The sequence below is a fragment of the Pyxicephalus adspersus genome, chromosome 3 (genome assembly GCF_032062135.1).
Source record: "Pyxicephalus adspersus chromosome 3, UCB_Pads_2.0, whole genome shotgun sequence".
NCBI classification, from domain to species: domain Eukaryota; kingdom Metazoa; phylum Chordata; class Amphibia; order Anura; family Pyxicephalidae; genus Pyxicephalus; species Pyxicephalus adspersus.
Genome location: NC_092860.1, coordinates 27,265,695 through 27,286,403, shown reverse-complemented (window position 1 = coordinate 27,286,403; position 20,709 = coordinate 27,265,695). Strand labels below are relative to the sequence as shown.

The 20,709-nt window shown below is 37.1% G+C and overlaps 1 protein-coding gene across 1 annotated transcript in view; it reads left to right on the top strand.

Annotated features, from left to right (window-relative positions):
• The window catches only part of LOC140325935 (serine/threonine-protein kinase 17A-like), a 42,654-nt gene extending 23,719 nt beyond the window's left edge, over nt 1-18,935 (top strand). Inside the window, exons 2-7 of the mRNA XM_072404057.1 lie at nt 4,141-4,353; nt 11,531-11,675; nt 13,093-13,219; nt 14,099-14,147; nt 15,155-15,334; nt 16,596-18,935. Of these exons, the coding sequence (XP_072260158.1) occupies nt 4,141-4,353; nt 11,531-11,675; nt 13,093-13,219; nt 14,099-14,147; nt 15,155-15,334; nt 16,596-16,848 (967 nt within the window). The 3' untranslated portion in view covers nt 16,849-18,935. The remainder of the gene's footprint in view (nt 1-4,140; nt 4,354-11,530; nt 11,676-13,092; nt 13,220-14,098; nt 14,148-15,154; nt 15,335-16,595) is intronic.
• The last annotated feature ends 1,774 nt before the right edge of the window (nt 18,936-20,709 follow it).

Genomic DNA, 20,709 nt, shown 5'->3' with positions numbered 1-20,709 from the left:
CTCTTGTCCGTTTTCTTACTTCCCTGGTTGTAGCCTGTTCATCATCATTCTCTGCAACATTCTCCTGCATCAAGCTAGGGTGATAATATCCAAGGTGTGTTTTTATGGTCTTCTGGGGTTCCAACAAGTGGACTAAATTCTGATATATTTCAGCCTAGAAGTGACTAATAGCTCATAATGGAGGAAGGTGTGAAGAACAATACTGGATCATTGTGAGGCTGAGCAATGCTTGGAAAACTTTTTCAATATGAGCCAGGGAGGGCTAGTTATTACAGGACATAGATTAAAGACGTGTATTGTAGTCAAAATTGCCCTATATTTTTTACTATTACTTGGGTCTTCCTTTTTGTTTATCTGAAGTTCAGGTTTACTGACATGCTGGTCTGTGTCATTTGAATTTTTTTTCTCATTATGTATTTTGAGGTCATTGCTTACTTCATTGACAACATAATTGTTGTATACAATATGAATTTTCCTCCAAGTTTGCTTGCTCTAATTTAGTAATCGTGAGAACTCTATTCAGTTTAATAAAGTACTCATTTCCTGGTTTGTGAATTTTCCTTCCTGTTACTCAGACTGTAAACCAAACTAAAGCAGTTGTTATGGTTATTGACTGTTGCTGGTTAATTATTGTTATATTGATAGAGATTGTACAATCCGTGCTTTTATTTCCCATTAGTTTTTTTTAATATTCATGGAGCCATAAGAGCTATATTTGGTGTACATCAGATTTGTGCTATCACCAAACCTGGACTAATATGAGATGGTATCTCCGCAGTTTAGCTATCAGAGAACATTTATCAGAATGGTTCAGTTTACAAAATAAATGTGTCTGCTTAAAGTGGAAGTCAAGTTCTGTACAGGGCAACAAAAATCTTCAAGGTCAATTATTTACAAACTTAAGTGCTTTTCTTCTGAAGATATTGATATCCAGCGCATTTGCTTTAAGTAGACTGGAACCTCAAAGTTAAGATTTGCTTTGGTATAAGAATCATCTCGTATTGTAAATTGTGCTTTAGCAAAACCTTAAAATATCTATATTATGTCAGGATTTTGCCTAAAAAAGACCAAACACTTTCTATTATGTAATCTTCCTGAGCTTGCATTGTGCCTACAGCCTCATATCTGTTATGTAAGAGTGCGGCTGCCTTGGATGGAGGCTTTTCATTAGCCATGCATTGATCAAAATGGCCAACTGGTAAAATATTACTTAGAAGAATAATAGGGAAAGGTCAACTGCATGGACATCATAGACAATGCTGATGACTAGTTATTATTATTTAACAGTATTTATATAGTGCCAACATATTACGCAGCACTGTACATTAAATAGGGGTTACAAATGACAGCCAGTGACACAGGAGGAGGAGAGGACCCTGGGCAGAAGAGTTTACAATAGTTATTTGCCACTGCTTGCCTTTTTCGGGGGCAAAGTTAAGCCTCCAGAATTCAGTTCAGTCCAGAACATGAATTTTAACAAAAATCCTCCCTTAAAACACCTTGTAAAAGCTTTCCATATGTTGACATCCAAAAGCCCTGACACTGCTACTGGGTGCCACCATATTGGATGTGATACCAGCAACTCAGACCTGTAACTTAAACTGCAGTGTGTTTAATAAATTATTATTATTATTATTATAACAACAACCACAACATATTATGCAGCGCTGTACAATAAAATGACAGACAGGTACAAACAGTGACACTGGAGGAGTAGAGGACCCTGCCCAGAAGAGCTTACAATCTAAGAATTGCCCTTCTTTAGTGTGTAACATGAGAAATAAGGGAAGGGGCTTTGCTAGGGAATCAATGTCCTTGTAGGCACAGAGCATAAATGACTGTATTGGAGTCTGAGCATTGCTGAGAATCTTGCAGGTAACTAATACAGTTTGCAACAAATTACAAACAATACAAGGAATAAATAAATACACAAAGTATCATCAACAGTCTTGCTATTTTTGATTCCCCTAATATATAGTTAGCCTTATTCAGTGATCATTTGCAATTTGCAAAGTGTTACACTATTTCAGGTCTAAAGTCTCAGTTCATTGTATTGTACTACATAAATCTGCTGCAATAATTACTAGAAGTTCCAGTCCTGCTGATTTCAGAGTGTGGCTGCTTTAAGCTGCGTACACACGGCAAATTTTTCTCGCCCGATAATCGGTATCGGCCAATTATCGGGCGAAAATCTGCCGTGTGTACAGTCGGTCATCGTCCATCGTCCGACGACCGTCCTGGCGGATCCATGGACGATGGACGACGACCGATCCTAATGAAAGGGAAGGGGAGAGCGCGCAGCAGGGTGCCACTCCATCGCTCTCCCCCTCCCCTCTCCATAGAGCATGAACGGTGCTGTATGTACAGCATCGTTCATGCATCCTGCAGTCTTTTCTCGTTGGAAAGGATCGTGAAAGATCCTTTCCAACGAGAAAAATTGCAGGTGTGTACGCAGCTTTAGTCCAATGTAACCTTGGGATCCATGGTGAGACTTAATCACTAGACTTACATCCTGGGGAGAACCTTCTTTCCCTGGCATTTGTTTTTTAATGGAACTTAGTTCCTGCTGAGCTTCTTAAATTGCTCTTGAAATGTGCTGTATACACTCTCGGGTTAATAGTCTTTGTTTTATTTTATGTGACTGGTAAATGCAGCTTTGTGTACAGCAGCCAACGCAAAAGCGGAAGAAGAATGGAAGGTATAAAAAGCCGTGTTTACAGATGTTTGTGGCAAGCGTGGGATGAGTATGCTTCAGTGAAGACAACCTTATTTCCTCTTTAAAAAACGTGAAAGCTGTGTAATAGCTTCCTGTGAGCCTTTGATGTTAGGGCTTCATGCTCTGCAATATCAGCATTTATTACTACAATATAAAATTGGAAATCTGGTTATGGATAAAACATTCTTTTTTGCTGAATGATAAAAGATTCAATATTACAATCCATTCTACAAATCTTCCCAAACTACTTTTGCTTGTTATATATGTACGCTTGTATGTATCACATGAAAAGGTTACTGTAATAAGATAATAATAATAAGCATGTACAATTATATGTTGGCTGTGGATTTTAACCAGGTATATATGTTACAAAGTGTTAATCTGTTTAGAGATAAAATCAGTATAAGTGAATAAGTTCTTGAATTTTTACATTAGTTTTTAAAATACCCTGCGCAACAGGCTTTACCCTGAGAGAGAAATGCTAAACTAGATAAGCTGTGCTGCATTGCACAGTTAGTCCAAGGCTAAGTACACACGTGCAATATTTGTCGTTGGAAAAAATCTTTTAAGATTCTTTCCAACCACTAACGACAGTACGATGCATGAGCGAGTGCTGTACATACAGCACCGTTCTGTTCTATAGAGAGGGGAGGGGGAGAACGATGGAGGGGCATCCTACTGCACTCTCTCCCCCTTCACTTCCATTAGAATCATTCGTCATCCATCGTCAGTGGATCTGCCAGGACGGACCGTCGTCGTTGGATGAGCAACGAGCACTATACACACGCCAGGTTCTCGTCCAATATCGGCCCTGAGCCATTGCACGTGTGTACTTAGCCTAACACTGGACGCCTAACGACAGGAGATAAGAGCAGAATAATGACTTAATGTTTTACTTTGTTCCATTATTGGCCAGACAATAGGCTTGGACATGAGTCTGGGTTGCTTTAGGCAAACCTTTAATGCGAAACTTAGTAAACCTTTTGTTACCTTTAAAAGACGACTCTAAATACTCATCTTTCCCTAAGCTTGTACTATGGAATACTGTTCTGTTTCCTATAACTCCTCCTCTGACACATCTATGATCCCTTAAAGTTTTGACCTCCAGTTCACTGCAGGACATAGTAGAGGTCAACAGAAGAAGCCGGGTAGAACTGCTGGGGACCCTAGAAGTACTGATTTACCAGTGAACTTCAGGGGGTAAATATTTATCTTACATGAAGAAGATGTGCCCTAAGCTGGATTTGTAATGATCTTGAGCTCATACCAATAGGTCAGATTTAGAACACCTGTTGTGTATATATGGAACAATTTCCTCTCTAATAAAGTTCTCTAATTACAGTTCACTACAGAGAAAGTTAATTATCCTAATGAATATATAATAAAAACCCAAATTCAATGCTTTTTTTTTCATTTTCTTTTAGGGGGAAGTTTGCAGTGGTCAAAAAATGTGTAGAATTACTGACTGGTAAAGAATATGCAGCAAAGTTCCTAAGAAAGCGCAGGAAGGGTGAAGATTGCCGCAATGATATCCTCAATGAGATTGCCGTATTGGAAATGGCCCGCTTCTCACCCTACGTGGTTGATCTTCATGAGGTCTATGAGACCAACAGCGAAATCATCCTTGTTATGGAATAGTAAGTATAAACACAATAAACATGCTGTATGTAGATTTACCAGAATTGCTATGGTGTTAAAAGTCCAATACCCAGGATATAAAGTATACTTGATACCTTGGAATGTGATACAATTTTTATGCTTTATAATTAGGTAAGGCAGTCACTTTGTCTTGTATTGCTCCATGTTTGTGCTACAACTTAACAGGCCAGAGTGCTGTCATTATGAGGCACGAGGACGCATTGGCAGAAGCAGTCAGCCGGCTCCAGCTGTATAGCTGAAAGGCAACCTGTAAAAAATATATTTAGTTAAAATGCATTTCTAGATGCATGGAGTATAACTTATTATTACATTGCATAAGTAATGACACCAAAGAGATGTATCGAATTGCCCGTTGGAAATAATTGAACCATACTTTATAAGACTTTTTTGCCTTCCTCTGGATTAACTGTGCATATCAAATTTTTATTTCTGGAATATGCAGGTTTTCTACCGAATGCACCGTGATTTTTAAAAGTTTTTCTTTACAAATTGCTCACAATATATGTAGGCAACTGCTTATAACTGTGTCCTCATTTTGGAGTTGTCTTCTTAGTTGCTATTTGACTAGCTTTAGAACAGAAAGAGAATCTCTACTTCCCTGTTTAAAAGATTGGTAAATAGACACTGGTAATAGAGTCAAAAATGGAGGGGAAATCTCCTCTGTGTAGACAAATTCAGAACCTTACACAGGTTCTTTATTTAGTTTTGAAGGTTCTAAGGTTCTAACCTTATCTATCTTGCAACTTGATATTTCCACTTCCATGTAAATGAACCCAACCAATCAACCTTATAAACCTGCAGCATCTTTCTGAGAATCTTGCACGTCAGCCTATGTAGGCTGCACACAGGTGACCACATCCTACCGAGAGACCAGACATGTCTATAAAATATGTTCCATCCCTTAGTGTGTCACCTTATAAGGAGATTGTGAAAGTATGTTAGTAAACCATGCAAATAAACCCATTAATCTGTGGTTTGCAGTTCCAGAAAAGCTTGCCACTGCTGACAAATTCTCTGATCTGTCTGTGTATCATTTCAGTAATACAGAATGCATTTACATATCTTTCACAGAAATATATAGTTCATCCGTTACTGAAGTGGAAGTAGCCATTGTGACTAAAAGCCAAATTTAGGTTTCACGAGACCCCGACAGGACAAGGGTTGTTCTAAAGCCGAACTTACACTAAAATGACAGATCCCCTTATGTTGGTTAGGCCCAATTCGCAAATCACGTACTATATATATGGAAGATGTACCTGTAAATAATAAAGTTACAGTTATAGTTACCTTACCCCCGTCATTGACTCTCAGCACCTAGAACAGGATTAGGTCACGGCCCTGTATGGTAGAGTCGTACATAAAGCAGAGCAGATGAAACTTTTTGAGGAGGTGTTCTTGTAGTGGTGCCTTCACTTTCACCTTCATATAGCCAGCTTAAGCAAACCTTCCATTTTAGTTGAAGATTCAATTTCGGATGCTAGCCAACCAAAGGGGTTGGTGAGGCGAGCTTCTATATACAACATACTTGCCTATTATGGTGCACACTTACCTTTTTCAATGCGTAGTGATAACAGGTCCAGGATTCTGCCACTGCCGCCTGATCAAGCCACCATGACACCACTGCCGACTCTTCTGAGCCGAATGAAATCATTTTTGGCCATTGAGTTGCCATTTATGATGATTGTCTCTGATATCTAGGTCTATTCTTCACCGCTGAGGCTAGAGCCAGATTCTACAGTCCATAGTGCAGAGTATGCAAAAATAACACTAGGAGCCAGGAAAAAGTTTCTTTGGTGAAATAGATTTTGCATGTCTCTTCTGCCAAAAACCTCTACCTATTGGTGACCTTTTGCATTATATGTTTTGCTTCTCTTCAAGTCCTCCCAAATAATTTAGTACGGAATTTATACTGTAAAAGTATCTTAGGGATTTAATTTAGGTATGAAGTGATAGGATAACAAAGTGTAGAAAAGTAATACCTCAAAAAAATGGATCATCTAAAATAGAAAATAAATAATCATGGATATTCCTATTGCCAAATGGAACAGTGTCAAAGAGAAATAATTTATTATAAGTATTTACATGAAATAATACCCAAATTCATTGGGCCTCACAAATTAGGTTTACCGTATTTTTCGCCCTATAAGACGCACCCAATTTTAAAGGAGGAAAATCTAGAAAAAAAAGATTCTGAAAGATTATTCCCCCTTCTGATCACTCATGTGCCATTCATACCGGTATTCCCCTTCTGATCACTCATGTGCCATTCAAATTCCCTTTCTGATCACTCTATGCCTTTCAAATTCCCTTTCTGATAACTCTGTGTCATTCAAAATTCCTTTCTGATCACTCTGTCATTCAAATTCCCCTTCTGATTACTCTGTGCTTTTTTTTCCACTGTACGGCAGTTAGGACAGGGAACAGCAGGTGGCGCTGTGCCGGCTTCTTTCGCTCTGCTTTACAGACAGGAGAAGACACGTGCTGCTGCCAGAGAGAAGAGGAGACAGATGCTGCTGCAGCCAGAGACACACGCAGGATCGGGTACCGGGTGAGTATATTATTTTAGTTATTTTATCACACCTTTGTCGTATAGTACGCACTAACTTTTCCCCCCCAGTTTTGAGGAAGAAAAAGTGCGTCTTATACTGCAAAAAATACGGTAGTTAAATGTTGCATTTGCATTTAAATGGTAAAAAAGAAGAAGATAAATAATACTTTCTGCTACAACCTCATCTGATCAGTGCTGAGCGGTTGTCCAGTTCTCTGACTGTAAATGTCTCGAGTTCTTGATTTGGGGTGTGAGATACAGAGAGAATGATTTTGGCTGCCCAGGAGGACAGAACACAGATAAGGGAAAAGTCTCCTGATTATTTAAAATTGAAATTCATTAGGAAATATGTATGCATAAAATTTCCAACGCATTTCGGTTTCCAACCTATTAATCATATAGACAAATGTAAAGTCATAAAGTAACTTCTGGTATTTAGATTGATACAATGAGAAAAAATTGATTTATTGATATTTGAGCAGAGATATTTGAATTCATAAATTGCTCCTAATTTGAATAAACAGGGCAGACAAAATCAAGTCTCGAGACGAAAACTGAACGTCTAGAAGACAGTGTGACCAATATTATCATGTTTGACTGAATTGTACTGTCTTTAAAAATGTATACAGTGATGTGGGTGTAAGAAAGGTTCTGTGGAAAATAACCGGAAACAAAAAAAGCTAAACTACTAAATAGGATTATAACATTCCTTCTCCAAACCATCTAATGGATTTTTAATGTAACATGCACAGGTGACTTGATGTTATAAATGGAAAGCCAGGTGCTGTTTAAATACTACTGGAGATTACCAACAAAGACTATTCTTGGCTTATTATTTGATTATTTATTTTTCCATGACGTACATAAAGCAGCTGGAGTCACAGAAGAAAGCTGCCGTTTGCAGTCCTTTGTCTGTTGGCCTTGTGCTTCATTGCTCATTACCCGCTCGTGTAGACAGCAAATGAGTCTTGCAGACCCCTGAACATGGAATGCGCTGAGACAATAAATTCTCATAAAGGCATCTTATCAAGGCCAGAGAGCCAATTAACTCCTTCAAGTCTGACGTGTAGCAAAGGCTAAAGCGTCTAACAATTTTTATGTGAACACTGGGAATTCATTTTGAGAACGTTCCTCTCTGAGGTCAAACATTACATAAGTTAAATATCTAACGTCTGCTGAATTTCACATGAAGTTTAATGATGAATGCCTCTTTTGGGCACAGTTTTTTAAAAACATACGGAATATGCTTAGATATGGATAATGTGTAATCATTAGTAGAGGAGATTGGTAGGTACTTTTCCTGGGTTTGTAATGCCATTGATGTCTCATTTTCCGCCCTGGTGATAATACAATATAAGATGTCTGCTTAACAGGAACACAAATAGCAAAAAAAGCCAAAGATTTTCTAATTCGATCCAAAACAAACAAAAAGAAACAGGTCAAGAATCAAGTGGTCTACTGCACCACACACTGCAATAAATATACTCTATTCAAATGAAATAAATTAAATTTAGTTACTGATTCATTAAAATATATTTGTATAAAGAGTACATATTTTTTCATAATTGGGAAGGAGTGACGTTATTTCAAACCAGTGATATATTTATTTGTCTTGTCAATAGTTTAAACTTACTTATAGGAGAGAAAAAGGTGTCTAATTGTCCAATTACATGTCAGGGGCATATTGGTGACTAAACTGTATTGTACAACTGTATTAGAGAGAAGTGGGATCACAAGCCCATTCAACTGGGTATTGCATTTTTTTGGACCCAAAAGTTCACAGGATTCGAAAGTTACATATATTTATTTATTAAATAAATCAATACAAGCCTATTTTATTATATAGCAGAAAAATAGGAGATTTTATTATGTTTGTGTGTCCTAAATAATTTGTATAACTGAATTAATGTTTAAAGCATAAAAGGTTAAATAAGAAACAAAACTGAGAATTCCATATTTTGTTCTATATGTTCTGTGCCATTGGGAAACATTGCTTTGGTTTTCGTCTGGATCATGTTATTTTCCAAATATAGAAAATGGTTTGATCTGAATTCTCTTAACTCTGTATTCATTACTTTCTTACATCCGTCATTTTACAATATGAGTTTGAAATTCTTCCAAACTACAAAGACTACTGAGAAAGTACGGGGGCTTTGAAGGATCTTGTAAGGTATTATTGGCAGCACCTTTCTTCTAGCTGTAAATGAAAATTTACCATGGTGACACAGGCATGTTAAGTGTTTTCCTCCGGCTATAATGCAGGCAGGTTGTAGCAGTAATGTGACAGCATAATGTGACAGCATGAGAAGGCCTTTTGTGACCACAAATGTGGAAATGCTTGGTTGACATTTGCAGAGCAGTTACGCTTAAGGAGCCTCGGGGATATCAAGATAATGTACTAAATTTACTACACAGAACAGCAATTACAAATTACAAATCTTACCAACTATCATCTGTTTTTTCCTACCTGACAATCTGCATGAGTTGATGCAAAATGTAACAATCTACCTGACAAAGATAGCAAAATAGCGCAATAATGAGCAAACTTTATTAGGCTTGCCCGTACTTTGTCTGAGTTCCACAAACTCCGAGAGATATGGATTATGACCAACAACTGGTAGTGCACACTGTATGACCACCTTAGAGTAGATGTCAAAGCCCAATTGCTTAGCTAAAAATTCCTGAAGGGAAGAGATTTGTAGTACCAGCTGCCAACATAATGATGTAGCACTAACTTGACCCACAACCACTGCAAATCCCTTCTTCTTTTATTTCAATTAATGACTGCCATTGTGACATGTCCCAAAAAGTTATTCTATTACCACTAATAAATTAGAAAGTACCTTTATTTTTTTTTTGGCTACAACTTCTTTACTTTACTTTTTTTTTTTTTTTATTTTGGGCGAATCTACATTTTAAGTATTGGAGTCGCTGTTACCGACCTTGCCTTTTGACAGTGTTAGTTCTGACTGTCATTTTAATAGTTTAGCTGTAGCAATTTTTCAAATGCTGGCTAAGAAAAAGTTTAGTGGGAAATCTAACAATTTTTTATATACATATTTAAAGTTGTTTAGTTGACTAGTATTAGACAGACAGCAATGCCATACTTGTACACCTCCTATGACTGGTGCACTTTATTATGTTCGATACTGAATATAACCACAACATATAAATATATATGGCCTTGTATATTAACACATATGCTGGAGATGACTACCAGAATATTCATCTCATATCACTGGGTTTTTCTCCATATTAACTTATCACCTTAAATACCCTTTATTATAATCCACCATGAACACTGAGGATCGTTACATTTGTTATAGACAAAACACAAGAACACACACTTTTATATTATAACACAGCCAATAGCAAAATTTAGAAACAAGATTGCACTTGTATATTTGGGATGGTTTAGCATAGAAAACAGTAATTCTCCACTCACCTTGAATAATCAGAACATGTTTACACTGTCATTTCAAGTGAGTAAGTAAAACATATTACTAGCCAGAGGCTATATGATTTCAGGTGAGAGATTGCTAGGGTGTATAATAAAAATAATAAGAACTGACAAAAGCACTGTACTCATATTACTAATAAAGAAAAACAGTACCCATGCCATGACATGAACATAAAATCATGTTCATCTACATTTTCATGCTTCCTTTTCTTTCATTCTTCTAGTTGAACCTTTGTAGACCAAAGGCTGCGTACACACGCGCAATATTGGTCGTTGGAAACGAATGATCCACAAAAGATTGTTCGATAATTGTTAACAAAAAAAGTGCACAACGACTGGTCAACAACACCGAGGAATCTCACAAACGACGTCCCGGTGGATCTGATTGGGCGACAATTGTTCATAATCTATTGTGTGTACGGTCGTTTAGTGATCGTGGATTGTTCTGTGATACACTTTCTCCTGTACATGTCACTTCCTGCATCGTTTGAATGATCGTATCTAGTGTGTGTACATTATCGCTGGATTATATTTGAACGATCGTATCGTTACAGCATGTACAGAATTGTGCACAATATGATCATTTAAAATAATTGGGAACAATCGTTGGTCGTTCGTTTTCAAACGATAATTAGTGCACGTGTGTACCTAGCCTAAGACCTGGGGCTTGGAGTTCCTTTGCTCCTTCTCTCACTGTACATGTTCCTATAATTATTGGGCAATCCCCCCAAAAACCAGGAAGGGACCAGGGGCCCGCCAAAGAGGTGGTGGCTGACTGAGTGCAGTGAAATCAGAGTAAGTTCACCACAAACGGAGAATCTGTACATCTCTGCCACCATAGATGTAATGGCAAGTAAGTGTAAGTAAAAAAAAATACAAGAAAACCATTTGAAAGGAACGATTTGTACGCTGTGAGTTTTTTGTATTAGACAGTGTCAACTGATTCACTTTAGCAGAGTGGGAATTGGTCCAGATTGTCCCATAAGATACAGAGGACAATAGAACCCGACAAAGCTTCTGTCCCTTCCCCGTTCAAATCTATTATGATTTATGATGATTGAGTTTGTTTGAACAGCTGGATATAGTCATCTTGTATAAAATAAAAAATCATACTGTAGTTTACACCTGTGTACTCTTGTTTTTGTAGTGCGGCAGGTGGTGAAATCTTCAACCAGTGTGTAGCAGACCAAGATGAAGCTTTCACAGAGAAAGATGTAATTCGGCTCATCCGCCAGATCCTGCAAGGGGTGCTTTACCTTCACCGAAATAACTTTGTCCACTTAGACTTAAAGGTAAAATTCTAATTTTTAAATCATCAACATATTTGTACAACTTTGTGTTTCCCAGCTACAAAAGCTGTGTTGGGTCTGGGCACACTAATGGTGCCATCCTATGCAGATCTTTTTATGTTCTCCCTTTATTAGATGCCATTTACCAGTTCCCTGTTTTTTGATAATATATGCTTTGGAGTCTTTAGTGAATTTCCCATCCTAATGTAAAACATGAAAAAATTCTAGCAAAGAAAGAAAAAATCTCCTTTAATCATGGCAATGACAAATTGAGGATTTAAGTGACATTTCAACAGAATTTTCAGTAAGCTATAGGGCCTGCTCATACCAGTGTGTTTTTAGGTGTGGTGCAGTAAAAAAGTATTAGCATCTTTAAAGTGCATTAATTAGAAAGCATATTAAATAGAGTTCAGTTGTAACACATGCAAAACAACTGAGAAACAATAAAAGCACAAGACTCCTGGGGACCTAGTATTAATTTAACGCACTAAGGTGTGACACGAAAAGCAGAATGCAAGAGTAATATTATGTATACTCGAATATAAACCAATCTAAAAAAAATTGAGAATTACCTAAAATACAGGAAAATGGTATTTGGAGTAAAAACCTAGATAAAAACAAAAACACAAAAAATGAAAATGTGGCTGTTGCTAACATACAACACAGTAATCAACAAATTTGTCAGTAAAATGAATGTTAACACATAATTCCATGGTGTTTTTTTTTAAACATTTTTAAACATAGGGAAAACTAAAACACATTGGTTCAGTATATATATCAACCCCCCCCCCACCCACCGACACCTTTTAACTGATTTTTTTTCACTTTTAAGTTAGGTATGATGGGTCACTTGAACCTAAATTATATTTTGTACATTCTTGTTGGCCGCCAGTAGATGGCGCTGTGTCCTCATGTAAAGTGTGCAACAAATTAATGCCTCATGCCTCATGCAGCGTTTGTTACACGGTTTACATTGACACAGCACCATCTACTGCTTAACAAAGTAAAAAGAAAAAAACTTTATGGAGCCTAGACATTCAGTAACTTCTGGAGCAAGCTGTGTTTTGATATGCAAAAAGAAGCAACTGCAGAGTTTGTCTTGGTCATTAAAGAGTTACAAGAGGTTGGAGAAGAGCTCAGTCCCAGCTGTGTTTAGCAAAAGATTTCTTCTGCAAGTCATGCAAACCGTTCCCCTCACCCCTCCAAGCCTCCGTCCTCCACACGAACGAGCAAGGCAGCCCATTCATATCTATGAGTCGTCCGTATGTCGGATGTCCTTAATTCGGGGACTACCTTGAATATATACAGTATCTGCAATCTATTACCAGTAAAATGACTGATCACCAAGTTTATCTTTCTTTACTCGTGTTTATTAGTTTACCTTATACTAACCTTCTTTTCCTGGCTTGTGCTGTTGCAGCCACAGAACATCTTACTTACCAGCAGCAATCCTCTGGGTGACATCCGTATTGTAGACTTTGGCCTCTCCAGGCAAGTGGACAATGTTAAGGAGGTTCGAGAAATTTTGGGGACACCAGAGTATGTAGGTAAGTGTAAAATTGGCCTAAATTGTTACCAGTTGACATGGCCAGTAAGAAATTATCGATAAAGTATGGAATATACTTCTTTCTTCTTCAGAAACTAGCAGTAGAATACATTTCCTTGCAAGAGACTTGCATAATATTTATAAAGCAGGGAATATGTATTTCATTAGACATTCATTGGTAGAGAGACAATCAATGCCATAGAAAACATATGGACTTTAATGGATTTTTTTATTTCAGCTGAAGCTTGTAGGATAGATTTTTGATATACTTTGTATCCCAGAAGTTACATTTGTAGCATCTTTGGCTTCAATATGGGATTACTTAGCTGTCCAAAAAGTTGGGGACCACTGATCTAAAGTATGCAGTTCCCAGTGTTCTTAACTAGACATAAATACAGCAATGTGTCATGCTAATTCTAGATGTTCTCTGGATTTGGTGCACTTATCCATCTGTATTCAATATATAATGGGGGCTTATAATTCAGAAGGTGTCAGCGTGATAAATATCTCAGTGTTTCCATATGGAGTTAGTGCTGATGCCCTGTTGAAATATGCCAAACACACCTTTGACCTTGTTCGCACGTTTGTGATTAATTGCATGTTTAACAATAGGAGTCAATGCACGTGTACAGCTTGCTTGTGTTCACTGGCACTGGTTCAATAAAACACATATAATGTGGTTTTAGCACATGGCGACCAGTCCCCAACTTTCATTGCCTGACAGAACCCAACAAAAACGAAACAAAACTTGCACCAACTTGCTTTATAAACATGTTAATGCGTTCAATATAAGTAAAAATAAAAGGCACATGGAAAGGTGTGAATCCAACCTTATGTTCACAGCTTTAAATAAACTTGTATGTTTTTCTATTTGTTTTAGCTCCAGAAGTGCTCAGCTATGAACCAATCAGCACAGCAACTGATATGTGGTATGTATTCCTTTATAATATTCCTTTGTCATAACCAATATAATATATTAAATGCAGAGACAAGAACATTGAACTATGGAACATACATTTAAATAATTATTGTTGTAGATCATTCTGTGTTTCTAGTTTATCCAGTGTAAAATGAACATATTCACTGTTTATCTGTGCATATAGGAGAAATAGTAAATGCACAAAGACAAATTATCATAAATTAATCAAAATCATTATATTAATATTCCCGGGTACCAATGTATGTCACATAAGTGAAAATAATTATTTCTATTTCTTTTCTTTATTCCAAATATTGGGATATGCTAATGCTATCCTAATGTATAATGTAATAGGGAAATGAGCTTATAAATGAATAATATTTTCTGTAGATTTTTGTAACTAAAAAAAAGGAAAACTCTCATTAGAGAGACATTGGAGTTTCCATTTCTGATAATGCCACTTGCCTGCGTGTCTTGGAGAAGAGATAGGAATTTCTAAGTTTTCTCTGTATTTTATGAACTACACAAGCACATCAAGTCAGTAGCTCAGAAAGCAATAGAAGGAGAACAGCCAGTCAACTTCAGAAATAAGCCGCGTACACACATGCAATTATTGTCATTGTAAAGGATCTTTCACGATCCTTTCCAACGACTAACGCCTGCACGATGTATGAACGAGCGCTGTACATATAGCACTGTTCTGTTCTATGGAGAGGGAAGGGGGAGAGCGACGGAGCGGCACCCAGCTGCGCTCTCCCCCTTCCCTTGCATTAGGATCGCTTGTTGTTCATCGTTCATGGATCTGCCAGGACGAATCCACAGACGATGAACGACACGGGCTGTACACACGCCAAATTCTCGCTCGATATTTGCCCTGAGGCGATTATCGGGCAAGAAAAAATTGACGTGTGTACGTAGTTTTAGATCGGCATTGACAACCATCATGTTTTGTTGTGCCAGGTCTACCTACTGTATTCTAGCTGAAGTCTGATGATGATCTTATCTTTTCTTGTGCAGGAGTGTTGGAGTGCTGACTTATGTCATGCTTACTGGGGTGTCACCGTTCTTGGGTGACAACAAGCAGGAGACGTTCCTTAATATCTCACAAGTGGCCATTGAGTACCCCCAGGAGGAATTTGAGGGAATCTCTGAACTAGCGATTGACTTCATTAAGTCTCTTCTAATCAAGAATCCAAGGTGAGCAACAGTAACAATTAGCGGGAGTGATAACATCTGACATAACAATTTGTTTTATAAATAATTTGAATATTTTAAGTTTTTGCACTTACTTTATTTTATATTAGGTTCAGGACTAAAAAAATACAATTTTAAAAATGTTTAATTATTTTAGTGAAGTAAATGAAAAATTGCATCTGAATATTTTATATTTACTATTTCTAGGTAGCATTATGAGCTTTAGGAAATTTTCTGGTTTACTAGGCTATTGATGAAAAGAACAATGTTGATTTCCCCTCCTTCAATGCTAACTTTCTCCCTGCTGTCTGATGTTCTCTATGGACTTTAAGTTATAGAGAGAATCTGAAAGCAAACAGTCAGGCAATGCTGCTTTTCGTGATTCCCTTATCAAATCAGAAAGTCAGAAAGGATGTGTTTTAAATTGTGGACACCAAGGCTTGGTGTCACGACCATTGTTGAATTGTACAGCAATATTCCGAAAGTGAACCCACATTCTTCCATACTTTTTTCTTCTCTGTTGCTTTTAGGGAGAATTCAGAAACCCCCCTACTGTCCTAATATACTCGTGTGTTGAGGTTTTTCTCACTCCATAGGAAACGTCTTGCTTTTTTCTATTAGATAGAGATAATGGGTAGTGGAATATACTTGCAGATGTTTTATTGGCATCATAGCCATTGTTGATTTGTACAACTGTATTGTGTGAACCCCACCACATTCCTCCATACGACATTCTCTTTTACATTTAGGGGGAAATTCAGAGACTTCTACTGTTTTATTACACTTGTTTTGGGTTTTTTTTTTTTTACTCCTTTGCTTTCTTTGTAATGAATAGGGATCGGCACCCAAAGGTTGTGTAATATGTTGGTGTCCAAGATATCTATGCAGATGTTTCATATGAACATGACCATTGTTGAATTGTTGTATTCCAAATATAAGCACACATTGTCCCATACTTCATTCTCCTTTACGTTTAAAGCAGTTCAGAGGTCCCAACTGTCTTACTGAGTGGATGTTTTTTTAATTCCATAGGAAATATCTTGCTTCCTTTGTATTGGATAGAGATAGGCAGCAATTAGGTATGTTGGTGTCCACTCTATTGATTCACCTTTATTCCTGGAATAAATTGAACATGCTAGTTAAGGGCATAAGAGAAGTAACAACCAAAGTAGATAAAAAAAAATAAAGCTATAGTTATACTTTACTACCTGTCAAAATGTGTGTAGAACATTTGAATTACCTTCTATAACCCCTGTCTCTACAGAAAGAGAGCTCGTGCTGATCAATGTCTTAAACATGCCTGGCTGACCTCATGTCAAGAGCCAGAGTCACCAAAGGACAAAACTTTGGAGCCAAAGGAAAGTCAAGTGGAGAGCCCTGAGACAACAGAGAAAATTGTGCTTTTGGCCTCATACACTGTGCACTGTCCATGCCGGGAAACCATAGAGACTGATCTGAAAAGTGTGAGGAACCAGTTTACAGCTCTTACAGAAATCCATCAGGAGGTGGTTTGTTAACAAAGTCACAGCCAGAAGTGAGATTATTCTCTCTGGGTCAAGATTGGAGTACCACATGAACTAATCTTCTGCCTTGCTAGAATGAAACGGGTACCTTGAAAATTACAGCTCACTGATCTGTCTGATTTTTTAAACTTGGACTTGTTTGCGTGGTCTTGTTACCTGTGGAAATACTTGAGCATAGAGATCTCCATATATAGGGTTGATGCGTTGCACAATGGCCATGCAGACTCATCACTGGCATCTTCAGGTCTTTACGCTTTGTTTTATATTTGAAGACCTTCTTCGGTTAAAATAAAAATGCTCACAAAAGAGCGCTTTTCAGAATTGCCTTGGCATGGCATGGACACCTAGAATTTTCACTGACTTCCTATACCAAGTTCTTTTTTGGTCTATGATCCACGGCTAAATACAAAACTTTCACTATATTTTACACCCAATCATTTAAAGATAATACTTTTATTGCACTTGGGATTATTTTTGAAACTGTGGGACAGGGAAAGCCTGTTTGTACTGTAAAAGGGTAACTTTTTGGAAAATGCCATTTAGAGTATGTGTAGAGCTATAAATTAAACTTTTAGATGCCAGTCAAGTATCACTTCCTATGGTTTCATGTTTTATAATAAGTATAGATTTCAGGACTGTTTTCAGTATTTAATATTCAGTAGAATTACTACTGGTTCCTAAATCTAAAGGCACACATGTGCTTTTTATTGATTTGCACAATGCAACCAGAATTCAAATGCATCTTGTGCTTTGGACAGCCATTTAGGAGTCCATTCAGAATTTCCTGGAGACATCATGTTAGTTGTGCTGCCAGTTGTGTGTTTATTGGTTATATGACTGGTCCCTGAGAATGAGTACTCGTGTTATATTTTCTAAACAGCTTTAAAACACTTGCTAAGGGTTCAGTAGACCTAAAGTGGCCTTACTGTAGGTAAAGGAGCTTCACTTGTAGATATATGAAAGGAAATATGAGTTCGACACTGTATGTAACTAAAGTAATTACACCGAAAATACCCTCATTCAGTGGCTGTATCATTGCATACATACGTTTTACAACCATCCAATTCACACAATTTATTTATACACACATCAACCATTGTGCAGCTCACTGATGCACATTTATACTTATTTCATATTAGCTAATTTTTACATTTTGATAAACCTCTGCTTGTCCAGTGTCCCCCACAGCTTTGAAATTATGTGATACGTTATGTTCCACATATGCCTTACTCCTGTTATTGAGATAAAGTTTGTGTGTACACCATTGATCCATGGCATTGCAGCTCTATATCTGGGAAGATAACTTGTTGGTAATTGATCAGATGCTTGAGCATTCACAAGCAAATATATTTTCAGCATATATATTGCTGATTTCAAGAGTTGTGCATTTTATGCCTGCACATTCATTATAATAAGGTGTCCTGATGGGTTGCCAATAGGCCAACACTTGACAACATCATAATGAATGTATACACTGTGAATTACAAATTATATACAAGCTTTCTAGTGGTTTTAATTTTTATAATAAGTCAATGGTTTTGTGTTAACGAGTTGAAGGCCATTCTTGTTTGACAGCCATGATGGGTGGAATCATTGAATGAAGGTCTTTTCTGTGTAACATTTTTAACAAACAAAAGAGAAATCAGAGAATTTGGAGGCAAACACCAAGAGTGCCTGGTATATTGTGATTAAAAAGGTTTGGATTTAATTGTATATGATAGTTTTGCATTACCAGAAAGCATAGATTAGACAAAAATAACAGAAACATGTTCTCATTTGAAGACAAGATATTCCTTGTAGGTTGGACATCACCACTGAATGGTATAATATAATGATTTGTAAGGTTGTAACTCCCACAGTATTATTCCTATGTATTGTAAGATAGTCACAATACCCTATGTTATCTACACACTTGTAGAAAAACGCGTTCCTTGTACAACAGAACTCAAAACCTCTCCACACGTACTGCTGTAAATGATAAGAAAATGTACCAGACCTGCAGTTTTCTGTTGTACTGTATCATAGAACTTTCTTGTGTTAATATGCATTTGTTTTGTAAATAAAGTCTTTCATATTTATGCACTCTTGGGCTCAGTGATAACAAAAAAAACTATTAGGTACTATTAATACTCTCAACAATGAACATAAAGAAATCCCTTTTTTCTCGTACCTGACAGACCCTCTTTTGGCTCATGCCTGCAAACTTTTTTATTAAACTTATTTTCGGACATTCCTGTTTTTTTACCTCACTTGCCATCAGGGTTTTTTTTGGTCTCCATAATCCCTCCTAGAAGAGCAACGTCTTAAGGGTTATTATTACCAAAATAAGGGTTGATGTGTATCCAAATCTAAACCAAAATTGTATTATATAGCAGCTTAGAAGTGGTGGCACATTACTACTTTTCAGACTTTTTAACAAATTCTAGTCTAAAGAGTGACAACATTTACTCCCTCTGTCAGAAAAAAAAAATTCATTGCATCGGGACAACTGCCCACTTTGTAGATTTGAGGAATGTAGTTTCCCTTATTTCTTGCCAGAATTAAACACGGGCTGGATTGAGCAGCTCTACTTGCCAGCTGCAGAGAGGTATGGAGCTGTGAGGAAGTAAGTATATGGGGGTTGGCAGATTATGTTTGGAGAGATAGTGTTTGACCTACATGTGTCTCTCTAAAGTATGCATTCTCCTAATTACCTAATTTATTATTTAAATGCTGCTGTGTATATGCACTGATGTGGAAACATCATAAAAAAGCATCAGAAGGGAAACAAATCAGCCCTACTGTCTGGACAGACAGAGATATAGAATCTGAAATAAAAGGATATCTCCCAACTTTCTATGATGAGAAATAGGAACACCTTTTAGCACAAAGTATGCCGAAAGAGAACACATCCTTTCTGCAGTTACACATATAATTCAAAATAATTAAATTAAAATAGTTAAACAAAATTTCACAAATTAATTTTTATCAATTTATTTCCTTTTAAATAGTTTATAAATCAACATTTGGAATATCTTAAAGCAGTGTTTTTTTAACCAGGATTCTATGTAACCCTAGGGTTCTTCCAGGTTGTTAGAGGTTCCCTGAGCAATTTGCAATTTTTGCAGGTCAGTTTAAGTGACACCAAGATCTTTTTGCTATCTGTAAGGACGACAATATTTCCAATGGCCAGCAATGTAGGAGGCATTCTTCCTACTGACCACCACACTAATGTACCGTGAGCTGTGGATATACTAAATAAAGCAGGGGTTCCCTGAAGTTATTAAAAGGGGTTAAAAAGGTCGAGGCTAATTTGAAGGTTGGGTAAAAAAAATCCACCCAAAAAAGGGAGAACTGAGGAGCGAGGAACTTGGTTACAAAACTTGGACCCTTTACATGGGGGACAGCAGAGAGCTATGTAATATCAGGCTTTAGATTAGCTATTCTGATCTGATTTCAGTCTTCTATACCTGTGGCAGTACCCTCCAGAAATGGGACATCAACTGACACCCTCAGAATTGATGTGGGAAGATCGACCTTAGAAGGGTGTTTCTAAAAGATAAAGGTTATTAGTGGTACTGATGTAAAACAATGGTCATTCTACAGTGGAATGTTCTCAAAACTTTTTTTTTTATATATAAAAGTGGTTTACACCAACATGGTTAAACATGTTAATAAATATCCGGTAATAGAGCACTATGTCTTACGTCCTACATAAAATCCATCATCCTTGTACAGTTTGTCCCTGAACAGTATACAGAACCTTGAGGGCAGTCACACCCGCCATAAGTGATGTATGAGCATACATGTCAAATTTTAGATGACTCTTCATGTTTTATGAGGCATGCTGGCAGTACAGTCACTTCCTCAAAATTT